General features: G+C 38.4%; 1 protein-coding gene across 1 annotated transcript in view; it reads right to left on the bottom strand.

Moving 5' to 3' along the window:
• Window positions 1-5386, bottom strand: part of srebf2 (sterol regulatory element binding transcription factor 2) — a 16722-nt gene extending 11336 nt beyond the window's left edge. Inside the window, 2 exon segments of the mRNA XM_062438495.1 lie at window positions 1-242; window positions 5088-5386. The exon segment at window positions 1-242 is cut by the window's left edge and continues 174 nt beyond it. Of these exon segments, the coding sequence (XP_062294479.1) occupies window positions 1-242; window positions 5088-5178 (333 nt within the window). The 5' untranslated portion in view covers window positions 5179-5386.
• Window positions 5387-14174: the final 8788 nt, after the last annotated feature.

The raw sequence follows: 14174 nt of genomic DNA, 5'->3' as shown, positions 1-14174 counted from the left end.
GGACACAGCGGTTGGGGAGGGGGTCTGGGCTGGAGTGAGGGGAGGTGTGAGGGGTAAGGACTGGGGTGACAGGGTCTGGAAGGGGGTTGCCGGGGTCGATGTCTGGGGAGTTTGGGGGGTTTGAAGGGTTTGAATGGCAGGCCGCGGGGTGGTGCCGCTCTGTAGGGAGCTCGCTGAGGTCATCTGGTCCTCAAACAAGTCTGGGAAGTCCCCCACCTGGTTGCTGACAAACTGCAGCATCTCTGAGGAGACGAAGAAACAGAACATACATTACAACAAGTCTGGATTTAACTGAGTCATCAAAATAATACATTAATATAATATAATAAGCTCTATCATTGATTACAACAATATGAAACATGAAAATAGACCAATCTTTTTAGTATATCTTAACTAGAAATGCAGCAGTTAGTGGATTCATTGATTGGTCAATCAAGAGAAAATGAATTGGCAACTATAATTTGCTCATGAAATCAATACTCAAAGTCATTTTTCAAGCATAATGACAAAGATTTGATAGTTCAGGTTCTTAAATGTGAGAATTTGCTGCTTTTCTTGGTCTTATATTCTGGTTTGGGCTTTGAACTGTTTGTTGAACAAAATAACACATTCAATGACATCACTTTCTGAAAAATTGGTATTTAAAATGATTGTTAATTGAAATCCTTATCTTAACGTTTTTATAATACTACACTCAAGGTCATTTTACTCATAAAAGATGATTGTTATCTATTTTGTATTTTGGGTTCACAGCAGCACTCTGTAGCACAGCTGCGTCACTAACTGTGAGAGAATCACGTGATGACACCTGTAGATCAGCACATTGTGACATACTCTGAATGCCATGACGATGACAATTACTTTATGCCTTTAAAACCCCGCCTTTGCTAACACCCAGCATTACTGTAACACAGTAAGTCTAGCTATTGCTTCCCCATATATCATTGAGTGAGAAGTGTCCAACTGAAACTAAACAAAAGGTGGTAAAGTGTACCTTCTGTGGATGTGTCTATAGTGTGTGAATTCTTTATGGTTTGCTGAGAGCAGATAAGACGAGACAAGTGCAGAGACCTTCACGGGCTGGCCTTGAATCAGCACATGAAAACAGCTACTGTTCAGATCATAAACCCAGAGAACAGGCTGTGCACGAAGCAGAAAGCCTTCAAACAGTCAGCCTTGAAGAAGTATGATGTAATCTTACTGATGGCACAGGGAGATGGGAGCAGCAGAGGTAAAAGAGCACTTAACTTAGAAAACCTGTTATTTTAGACACTGTAGTTATGTTTTAAATGGAGAGGTGCATCTAATATTTAGTCTATACTGACTGATGTAACTAAAGGTGGATTTTGCATTCATATCATTAAATTCAAACTTCATTTTATGACTAAATCACCGTATTTGTCATCAGCACTTCTTATTGGCTTCACTTTTTGACAGTTATGGGAAGATACCAGTTTGTCAAAGAACACAAGCCTGTGGTTCACTACTGTCGCAAACACCATTCATGCCTTTCGTGATCCTGCGGGACTTCGGAACGACAAGACTTTCGACGACTGCCGTGATTGATCTTTATCGCCGACTGAGTTCAGCTATTTAGGTCAGTGAAGTGTCAGCGAGCAGAGTCTGCAGCCTTGAACTTAGTCTTACTGAACGACAGAGCGAGACCGGACGATCCGACGGATCACGCTCATTCACTATTTCAGAGTGATATGAAGTCACTAAGCACTTCCTGACTGATGATGATATCATTCATTATATTCTGAATGGGTGAACTGATCGCAGATTAACATCAGTGCTGAGAGCCGGAGTCGCCAGATAATACTCAGAATAAACAGCCCGGTATTATTATAATCAAGCTACAGTGCAGACAATGAGTTTGCTGTGCGTTACATGCAATTCATCTTATCAATCAATCGTAATGACCGACTGCATTCATCGTTTCATTTACTTTGAAAGGCTTCAGCTGTAAGGAGTGCCACTCTGTAATACAGTCTCATAATAACAGCTCTATACAATATTATGCTATTACAGTATGAAATGTAGAGATGCACCAATCGACCGGCCACTGCTCCAAACTGGCTAGTTTTCAGCTGATCGGCCATTCACGGACAATCAGTCTCATATAAGCCGATTTTTTTTTTTGTTGCCAAAATCAAATTAACACCCATGCCACATGATAGTTTACAAACAGTAATGTCACAGTCACACACACACACAACATGTCAGGGGTTCTTTAGCGTGAGTGAAGAAGACACAAAGCTCACAATTTGTAATATCTGTAAGTCCACAAAAAAGCTGTGGAGGAACAAATAACTTAATCAGACACTTAAAAAAACATCACCCTGTTGAACATGATTTATAGGAACATACAGTTGAATTTCAACTTTCCAAAATCTTTTTGTATAGTTTTCAATTATAGCTCTAGAAAATCGGAATTGCCCAAAAAAAAATCTAAATCAGCAGGTCTCTTGCTTGTTTAATGAATTGGTTCTTACAGTTCAGCTAGGTAGCTTTATATTGTATGTTAGAGCTGTAGGATGTATTGTACTTTTATTGTCACAGTGACATAACACATACACACAACACAAATGGGAAAGAGTACCAGAATAGATGTATGACGCTGGAGAGTTGAGACGAAAGAGAAATAAAAAAAACTCCTCTGTCACTAACATTATAAACACCACAGGTTCTCAGAAAAAGCAGCCGAACTTCCTGTCACCTCTGACTGTCATCACTCACACTGCATTACAAGATGATGCATTCAATAATAGCTTAGAAATAACTTTAAAAAGTGATTGATCAACTGCCACAAAACGTGACCTGACTAACCAAAGATGGTGGTTGCGACATCTGTTAACCCTGTAGGGTCTAGAGAGTTCAAGGACACTGGAGTAACCATAACAGTTATGTTTTGTTTTTTCTATATTCTGACCTTAACCTGTATCCATAACAATAAAAACTAAAGACAATCAGGTTAAAAATATACAGCCCTGAAACCATATGAAGTGAAGGACAGTTTCATGGGAACATAAACTGGCCTTTCTGCTCAGGCGCATTTTACCAGCCTGTCGTATCACATATACATGCACACATTATGTAGGCAGACACTCTAAACCATGCACTTGTGCACCTCTGTGTGTGTGGGGGGGGGGCAGACTGTTCATGACAGACGGGACAAAGCAGCTCTGAGCCCCCGGAGCTTCAGACAATCTGACACAAAGGGTAAATCCATCAAAGGAGGGGGGGGGGACAGTTTCCTAGGCTGCTTAGAGCAAAGAAAATAGGTTATATAACCAGAGCTGCGGTTGCTACGGGAATAATTGGGAGAGGGGGAATGTTCTAGATGAATATAGGGTCAAGTGCATGAGCCCTTACAGGGGCCCCTGATAACTTACACTCCATGAAATGCACGTGGCTCACCTGCACAACAAAGGTTAATTATCTCTCAGGATCTACAGTGCTGCACGACAATCGTCACCTATCAATATCTTAAAATTTAGTGCAGCCTGCTTTGTTTGAAATAAACTGAAATTCTACATCATATTATTCAGGAGCTGGTGATCAGGGTAATTTTTCCTCCAGTTGGCTGCTCTGCCTGAAAAGGAAATTGGTACACTATTAGCTGCAGGCCAAATGGAGATTGGGTGAAGCCAAACTCAGGTGTAGACAGTCTTTGCAGCAGCTTGCCTGAAAATTCATTTAGTCAACTGTCAGTTGTAATTTTTTCTCTCTCTCACTCACAATCTGTACATTCCTCTCTTTTGACACAATGATTAAGTGGGATTACATGGCTGTGACCCGGGCTGGGCTGTCTGCTCATTCTGTCCAAGAGACCCCCTTTGAAAGGAGAATTAACAAATGACACCAAATGCAGGTAGACTTTCACTAATGTTGCATAAGCCTGTGTGCGCTGTTGTCAATGGTGACCATGTATCTTTGTTCCATCAGCTTAAAAACAAATATCCACTATCCAACACAGGCAGGAGATAGATAGTAGATAGAGATCTATCCCAAAACCCAATTTTTATCCTATACTGTCAGACACCAAACACACACACGCACACACTGACACACACAGTTGCCCATCAGTCCGGTCTGGTGACTTAGCATTCAGTAAAATTCCACCCTAATGGAAATCTGGTGACTCTGCGCAGGCCAGCGTTATACCAGAAGCCCAGTCCTTTCACTGTGTGCCAAAGGGTGAAACCTGTTTTGATAGGAGGCAGATGGGATGAGGAATGCTGTATGTTCACTGAGTGCCTTGCTGCACAGTACAGAACTGATCTGTACTGAGATGTTGTACCACTATGTTTGCTCAACAGTCCACAAAAAGCAGCTTGGGAAGATGCTGAAGAGAGTAGGTTTTTATCATTATTCTATAAAATAAAACTAGACATGAACGTTTTAATTATGTGGTTTAACTGGTCTAAATATCTGCTTCTATGGAAGGCTCACTTTATGACGCAGATTAATTACACAGACAAGCTTGAGCAAGTTGCACTTTTGTTTTTCCCCTTCGCTGACCACATACACAGCTTCCTGATGCATGACACCTGCATCATGGAAAATAACACTGCCTCCAGAGTGGCTCTTTATAGAAACAAACAACATTGAAGGGGACTTAAAGGGTGTAAAAAAAAAACTTGAATCCTAAACTTGCATCCCAAATGTACAGATAATTGATGGAGAGCGCTGTGTGACATGGCAGCTGTAAAAAGTCAGCATTTACAAAGGAGGTGATGTGCATGTTTGCAAGGTGCACATTTTGTCTGTGTAGACTAAATTTAACTGACTGATGATACAACATATAGCTAAAATAAATATATATATATATATATATATATATATATATATATATATATATATATATATATATATATATATACAAGCACTGTGACATGTGATCCCCCTTTTCTCCCATCAGCTGTTTGGTGAAAAGTAAACTTAATGTCTTGTGTACAGTCGCATAAATGATAGAGAGACCTGCTGAGCCGGATGAGCATCTGGCAGAGCAGTCAGACTGAGCGGAAACACTGACTCGAGTAACAACAACATTTCACACTTTTGGCAGTGACACTACTACTCACCGTCGATGTCTCCCAAGGTGAATTCGTCTCCTAATTCCGCTAAAGTCGGGTCCATGTTCTCCATGGTGGAGATGTACTCTCCGCCGTCCATCCTGTCTGTCAGCGGCTCGCCTCCCCGGCTGTCACCGGAGGCTCGCAGGGAGAAAGGGGAGTTCAGCAACACCTACAGCACTCTTACCTAACGGGGAAGATTATTATTCTCCGGAACAACCGTAAAATTACACCAGAGCCTCTAGAGAGGCGGACTTCTACACCGAAAAACTCATTCCTACCGATTTATGCTTAAGTCGACGCCATCTTGTTTTACGCTCATTACGTCATTCACAAACAGACACTGTGGGACAAAGCGCTCCCTGATTGGTCCAAACCTAGGTGTTGTTGTCATGAGACCAGTCATCACCGTCCAATCAGCAGGTCGTATTTGCCGTGGTCTGATAGTACGTCAACCATCAGAAGCTTCTGTGTCATTTGAATAAACCGCGCCCCCTACCTTCTTCTAAAGAGTGGACCCCATGAGACAAAAACAGCATCTCAGAAATACTGACAGTAAATAAACAAATACTGTTCACAACATGTAAAGGAGATTTATCTACTTCTTCCTGCTGTCACCACACATTTGTTTGTGTCCACAAGTGCGTTACATGCATTACATTAATTACTTATTAAAAGTAATAGTAGTTTTTAAGTTACTTACTTAAAAACTATTTTTGATGATCAATTAAGCGTTTTGCCAAACATTTGCTTTGCAGTTCCTGCTTTTTTTCTGTTGCAAATGAAATATTTTTAGGTGTCTATTCTTGGACTTTTGCTCAGACAAAACAACAGATTTGATGACGTCACTACGACCACCCCCTCACTACTTCATCGTTTGTGTTTGGACCAACAGTTTTAGGACTCTAAACCCGTTAGGCTACATGAATATGTTTCTTTTCCGCTCTGGGAAACTGTGATGAGTATTTCTTCCAATTTTCTTCCATTTTATAGACAATGTATCTATAACAAGGCACTAAAACTGAAACATTGATTACATTCATTTAGATTCTGGCAAATTTTCAATAACACTTAACAATAGCCTATGTGTATATTCTGGTTGGTAAAAAATTGGTGATAGTGGAAAGTCAATGAATCCGTTTGTTTGTGTATTCATGAGTGTGAAGGAGTCATAATTGTAATAATGTAAAAACAAACAAATCTAAATCAAATTATCCATATTAAAAATGTATTTTTGAATCCTTTGCATAAGCTGTGGTAGTGTGCTCTGACGTCTGGCAAACAGCTGGACTAGTGACAAACCAAAGAGCAGAGAACAAAGGAGCCTGGTGCTTCATCTTCTCCTCATGACCATAACCTCCCCTGGCCTCGTGCTTTTCACAAAATCTGTTTTTTCCGAAGCAGTGGGCACTGAACTCTGACACAATCATTTGCACAGTGAAACACAAGCACTCCAAATGTAAAGATCTCTTAAACCACTCCTCCCTTACCCCCCACCTTTCAGCCTGTTGCTATGGCTCCAACTTGATTTTAAACCTAATTCAGTGTCAGCTCAGTAACAGACATCAACCCCGTCTTACACACTAAGCCATAAGCACTGATTTACATGACACTAAATAGTGACTGGTATATCAACTCCAAGGGGCAGAAGTTTCTGATTTTTGTCAGTGACATGATTTTCTTTTATTTAATTGCCGATTTGACCCCTATGCACAAAAAAACATATGCAGAAAAACATGCACTAGCGAGACCTTGCAGGATTGTTGAGTGAGAATCAGTTGATTTGCTGCTATCAGTTCCTGGGAGTTGATTTTTAAGTATTCTAGATACTCTTATGTAGCGGAAAATCTTGTAAATCCCCAGTAATCACTACACAGATCAAAGTTAATGTATTAAAGAAAAGACAAACATTGACTCACTCATTCACAATTTGTTGTAAGTTGTATATCATGAACACCATTGAAAGACTTACTTTATTCAGTGTCTTCTGGATGCAGGAGAGTTGTTGTGCTTTACAGAGATGAATAAAGTTAAAACACCAACCAACTTTAAGTAAGTAATACTTTTTTTTAATGACATAACATTTTCAAGATCTTTCAAGCTGTTTGAGACAGTTTGAATGTGGAATTCAAATTACATGCAGTTTATATTTTTTGTAATCTGATGATGCCTGAAATGAACAGCTCATATGTTGCAGTTTCTAAAGATGTGAGATGGAAAAGGGTAACAAACTGTGCTTTGTAAAAACAGAGTCATACACACATAGCTTCCTGGTCAGACTTTAATGAAAACTCAGGTTACTGTGTGATGATTAAATTCAGTAAAAAAACCTCGGAAAATAAATTACGGGGAATGTAATGCCACAAAAGAAATTAAATAAAAAAGTTCACGATTTATTATATCAAAGCTGCAGTCTAAGTTGAAGAAACACAAAGAAGACAGGCAGCGGAGGAGAATGCCATGGAAACCAGGTCCTTACAGATGAACCACTCACTTGAGTTGTTGGCTCCAACACGCTTCACAATGAGGGAAGAGATTGGGGCTGCTATCAACCACAGACTTCAATCGCATCTCAACGCTTTAAAGGTAGAACTTGACGCCTGTTGTCAGGAGCTCAGGGAGATGGAGGAAGGTCTAGTAAGCATGAACTGTTACTACACTTAAAGCAACAAACGGAAATACAATAAAGGAAAACAAAGATAAAGACAAAATAGGGTAGAAATACACAGCAGAAAGGTCAATCTACATATATTTGGACTGAAAATCGAAATTTAGAGTGATCACATTTCCTTTATGACAAACTTTTTTAAGGTGGTGTTTCAAGGGGAGCTCACATGAGAAGCAGTTTAAGTTGCACACAGGATTGGTCCAGTGCTCAGGTTGAGACCAGGACTATGATTATAAGAATGCAGAAATATCAGGTGAAAGAAACGACAGGGACTTGAACTAAGACTGTCAGATATACACTCACTGGCCCTCTGTGCACTCCTGCCCTCTAGTGGCTTAAATCTGCAGATGCTGAGATAATTTTCACTCTCATCCATCAATACACTGACATTAAAACAATATGGTCAAACTTTAGATGTAAAGCCTTCTAAAGCTCGTTCCATGGTTATGAAGTGATTAAAGCTCCAGCTCCCTGTTGAAGAAATGAAATATCACTAATATCACTGCTACTACTGTAATGACTGCTAATGTTTCTTCCAGTGCTACAATGGTTGGCAATTGAACTTCATGTTTATTAGAGAGAAGAAAGAAGCGATGAAGAGAGAGAGTCTGGCTCAGTCAGTTAAACCTCTGATCAGTCTCCCCTTGCTCTCTCTGATCACCTACAGTATACTGTGGTGTTCCTGTTATTATAGTTTAAAATGGTGATGTGATCCCACCTCATGTTCTACCTGCTAACCAGCAGTCACCCTCAATCTGCTTGTCTGTTTCAGTCTTGCTGTTGCTACTATGCTATTACCTTATTATTAGAGCTGCTACAAATAACACAATTACTGCTGCTCACTGTGAATGAAATGTTCCGTTTAAACTTGTTGTTATAGCGAGTTCACCTGTGTTGAACTCTTTGTTACAGAAGAAAGGCTTTGTAGGAGGTGTGTCCCACCCTGATCCTTTGACAATGTTACATCCAAATATGTTTCTACCTGTTATGTTGTAATGTCATGAAGACACTTGTTTAATAAGCTATCGGACATAGACCTTTTCTGGCAAAGCTCATCATTCAATATATTGACACATAAACAAAAAGTATTTATTATATATACAAAGTCATTATGTTAGTTCACCACAAGACAGAACATAGACAAAACACTGTAAGTGCTACTGCTGTACTAGTCCATTTATTAATTGTTAGTAATGTTATCACTACTGATTGAGAGGAGACATCCATCACAGCTACTAATACTGTTTACAGTCGGTCACTACTACAGAGAGGACAGCTGAAATGTCTTAATAATACTACTGATACAACTGCTGCTACTGACTCTATCACCACTCTCATACATGGATCTTTTGTTTAATTGGAGTACTGCTACTCATTGGTCAAATATATGTTTCTATTTTTAAGCTGTATCAACTTACATTCACTTGAGGGAATTAGTTAGACTTTGCACAGATCCCTCTGGAGCCACAAAAGGCTTTATACAACTTTTTAAAACAAATGCAGTAGAACAATTTAATTGATTTAAATGATTAGTTTTTTAATGTAATTTCAGCATAATTGAAAATGAGGGTCAACGTTCAATGTATCCTTGACAAAATATATAAAGATTGATGATTAATGATGATTAATGATGATTTGTCTTCTTCATTAACTACTGACATGTGCGACAGTAAAAGGGATGTGAATCAAACATTGTCTTAAGACCCTCTTGAAACCCTTTCCTTCTTTTACAAAGTCATTATAAGATATGTTCAACTTAACTGATCCCATCCACACATATTTCTTCTGTCCAGAAAGAATTTCAAATGAAATTTAAATAATACAATAATACAATTATAATAGTTAGAATTAGTTAGATGAAACATCTGTCATACTAATCACTGCTAATATGACTACATATGGCAGAAACAGAAGGAAAGATCTTTAGGAGGGTCTAACCCTCCCTAACCCAAACCCTTAGAAAATGTTAGATCCAAATCTATGTTTCTTTTCTTCATGTAGTGATGTTATAGTTGTCACAGCCCCAGCTGTGACCTGAGTTTCCTTGTCTGTCTTGTCCCCTCTCCTTTGTGTTTTGTCTCTCTGTGTGTGTGTGTGTGTGGCCTCCTGGTTCCTCCCCTGCCTGTGCTTCTCCACACCTGGCCTAAATCTCATCATCATTGATCTCCACACCTGACCTCAATCACCTCAACAAGCTGCTGCAGTATTTAGGACCGGTTCTTCTTCCCATTCATTGCCAGATAGTTCCGCTACGCATGTGGTAACGCTGGGCCGTACTTCTTGTGTTTTCTTGTGGTTTTTTGCCTAGTGAAGAGTATTTGTTGTAACCCCTCTCTCCTGTCCCCTCCACAATGTTGGCCTTCCCCACCTGCTGGTACCCTGCCTCTGTCCCCTGGATCCCTCTCCTCGTGTACTGCCTTCCTCTCCAACCTTCCCTGGAACCCTACCTCAGACCTAGCCACTGCTCCCTCACTACCCCCACTCTGCCTATTATTAAAACCCCTTTTTTGTTACCTACAGTTCGTTTCTCTTGTCTCTGGTCTGCTCTGGGGTCCTGTTGTTTCTGGACGTGACAATAGTGATGATATAACAAGACACCAGATTAACCATTTTTTTTCAAAAATACAAATTATCTATTCTTACCTTCAGCTTAAAAGAAAGTGAAAGAGTTCAAACGTACCTATATCCTAAAAAGTGAAAAAGTTTAAATTGACCTATATCCTATAAGGAAATAAAAAAGTTCAAACTTACCTGTATACTAAAAGGAAGTGAAAATGTCAAACTTGCCTGTATACTAAAAGGAAGTGAAAAAGGTGAAATGTACTTATATTCTATAAGGAAGTGAAAAAGGTAAAATGTACCATATCCTAAAAGGAAGTGAAAAGGTTGAAATTTACTAAGGAAGTGAAAAAGTTCAAACTTATATCCTAGAACTAGCTACTTGGTTTGCACATTTGGATGCTAAAACGTTATATTAGCTTCAGATAAACATTTAAATATATTTTTGCACAGAAAGAGGACTGTGGATTTTGTCCCCCATCACTTACATTTTAAGTGCATTATAAAGAGATCTTCTAATGGTCGGTATGAACAGGAGGAAAGATTAGAACAAGAAACACCTGTTTCAATGTTAATTTGGGCTCCTAACTGTTGTTTTAAAACAGACTTCAAAATCATTTAAACAAGCTATTTTCTACTCAGCATATAAATATGTATAAGCTTTGTGTTTCCTGCAATATCACATTTAAGTTGACATTACTACAAGAAAATATTGATCATTTATGAATTGTTTAATAAAGTGATTAAGTGTAGCTTATATAATATTAGGCTGAAAGTAGAAGCTTTGGCATCTTTAAACCAACAATTTCATATTTTTAGGGACAGTTAGGCTAACCTGCTACAAACGGTGTCCATTTGCTGTTAAATAAGCAGTCAGCTTGGGATTTTGCAGTTAGGCTACTTCTGTCTTTACCATAGACTGTATATAAAATGGACGTAACATCCGTGACGTCACCCATTGGTTTGTGGACTGCTGCTTGGAAGCGAATAGTTTCGGATCTGGACAGCGCCATCTTGAAAATTTCCGGTGCATGCCGGGTAAAAGAAAAACACGGATTCTACTTATATGGGCATCAGGAGGAGCAAGAGGCGCCCTCCTGAACCTGTGAACCAATCAACCTGTCAATCACGACGTAGCCACGCCCTAATGCATACCCTGCTTTATCGTCAAATATAAAATCAGGGAGGCCAAAATTTCACAAATGAACATCATACTGCATTGAAGAAGGCTTTAAACTAGCGATTGAGACCATAAACACATTTTGAAAACGTTTACTGAGGTTATAAATCAAGTGAGAAGTTGGTGAATTCTCCATTGACTTGTATAGAGACGGAAGTCCTTTTGACACCAAAACAGTCGCCCCCTAGTGGCCTTTTGATAGAATGCAGTTTTAAGTTACTTCCGCGTTGGCATCATTTCAGAGGTCCGGAACTCCCCGCCTGGTCTTTACATGCCAGCGATGTACACACTTAAGATTTTACTTAAGCATATTTCATTTCAGTAATAGTCACTTGTATCAAAGTCATTTGCTACTGCCTCCAGACTGAAATGAAGCTGAGGCGTCGAATAAAACGACTTGAAAACAGTTTTTCAATTATTTCAGACTAGAATTCTTACATTTTCCATGATGTATCAGTCAGTGAGGTCACTTGTGGTCGGTGTAGGTCCATATGTCGCTGCTCACTTGCTCAGTTTTTCTGAAATAGTCGAGCAAACTTTTCCCTCCAGTGTCTCAAAGTGGAATGACGAATTTAGAACGGTTTTCTTAAATAAAGACGCTCCACTACGTCATAGAACATACACCACTGTTCAGATAGCATTCGTTTCATTAGCTATAGCCTACACAGCAACATTTTGGCTATTTCGGTTTATTATATGTTCATTTAAGCTCCAGGTGAATTATAGAAGAGTCAATAAACGTGGTTAATAATGTTATTGAAAGTCCAGCAACAAAAAAGTCTCTGTCACTGGTTGAATGATTAAAAGGCATCTGAAAATCAAATTAAATCCTTAAACTTTAAATAGCCTTAAAGGTTAGCTGTAGTGTTGTGTGTTATTGCTGTGTTTATTAACCATATTTAAATATTTGCCAGTCAGTATTTATCCTGGTGAGACTGGGAATATGTTGTAGTCACCTGCTTAGCTAATTAAATGAAAGGAAACAGTGTCCAACCTACTTCACAAACGTCATGCAGCCTTCTCTGTAATTTAAACACCCAATTCGTCTCTTTAAAGGAGATGAAACTTCACAAGGTTTAAAAATCATTTATGAACTATGGTTACAACATCACGTGGTCGACCCTTGTGTGCAGCATATCTTCATCCATTTTGCTGTTGTAACTTGTAGCTCTTGAAGCAGAAAAAGCTGTTACTCCATACATCTGGATAAAGCTGGATGCGCATCACTTGACAGGGTCAGCATTGCTGAGTCGGCCTCAGCAGTTGTCAACCTGAATTTTAATAAAGCTACTTCATGAGAACCAATTTACTCAGTGTTTATACAATTACTAATGCCAATACATCAACTGGTGCAAGTAATATTGAATAGTTATCAATAATCATCATATCAACAGGCCTAATATCATTGATCAACTTCCGATTTGTTGATGAAAGTTTATAGTTTACAGGGAGTTTCCTAATAGAGTAAGGACAGAGCAACAGAAAATGAAGACAATCAATTTTACTGAAAAAGTAAACTATTTGGATTCTTCAGATATCTTTTAATCCAAATGATTTTTACAATTTGGTTCAGCTAAATACTTAAAAAGGATCCTATTCAGTTTAGACCTTATATATTTGGAGATATCTAATGACAAGAACATACAGTATAAGATGCTCTTGACATCCCTTTTGCTTTGCTTAACAAAACACTGAACACTGGTTTGGTGAGTTCAGAATAACACATGAACTATGGTTACAACATCACGTGGTCGACCCTTGAGTGCAGCACATCTTCGTCCCCGCACATCTGTAAACAGTTTGCTGTTGAAACAAGTTGCATGAAGTTTGTGAGGTAGGTTGGACACCGTTTCCTTTCATTTAATTAGCTAAGCAGGTGACTACAACATATTATCAGTCTAACCAGGAGAAATACTAACTGGAAACTATTTAAATACGGTTAACAAACACAACAATAACACTACACAACACTCTAGCTAACCTTTAATGCTAATTATAGTTTAAGGATTTAACAAAACTCACTGAATACCAGTTCACATGGGGAAGAACCTAAAAACTAACCTGGCTGAGACCAGGATGAAAGCAAAGGAAGTCATTCTGTTTGATGCAGGAAGCTTTCAGTGTTATACAAAACCCTCAAATGTATCCACTTTATAAATAATTACTAAATATATATTTTTGTCAATGTCAAATTACAGTACCTATATTTTAGAATTTAGTGCTTACTGGTTAAAACAATATTCATAGGTAGGTAATACACAGTAAAGCACCATATTAGCTGAGGTTTAACAGGTTTTTAGAAAACACATCATCTAATGATACTATACAATACCTGAATGTGAAAAGATACACTCATGTTTTTACTGAGTCTTTGTCATTTCAGAAACACTAAACAATAAGAAACTCAGTATTTCAGTAAAGTATTAATTTTTATCATGACTAATTATGCACATAAAAACACAAGTTAAATTCAACAGATGTTCATGTGTTGTCAATGAAAGGCCATTTAAAAAGATTTTCCTTACAAACACAACATTAATTCTTTATGTGATCATATTTAGGACAGAGGTCTAATAATAAAAAACAGCATAACTCATTCATACATGGATACAATAACAAATTGGATAAAATAAGATTAACATAAAAAAAATTCAAATGAACAATTCAAATGTTTTTGAAATATAAAGCA

The sequence above is a fragment of the Scomber scombrus genome, chromosome 18 (genome assembly GCF_963691925.1).
Source record: "Scomber scombrus chromosome 18, fScoSco1.1, whole genome shotgun sequence".
In the NCBI taxonomy this organism is placed as follows: Eukaryota; Metazoa; Chordata; class Actinopteri; order Scombriformes; family Scombridae; genus Scomber; species Scomber scombrus.
Note: the sequence above shows the minus strand (reverse complement) of the source record. Positions and strands in the feature narration are given on the sequence as shown.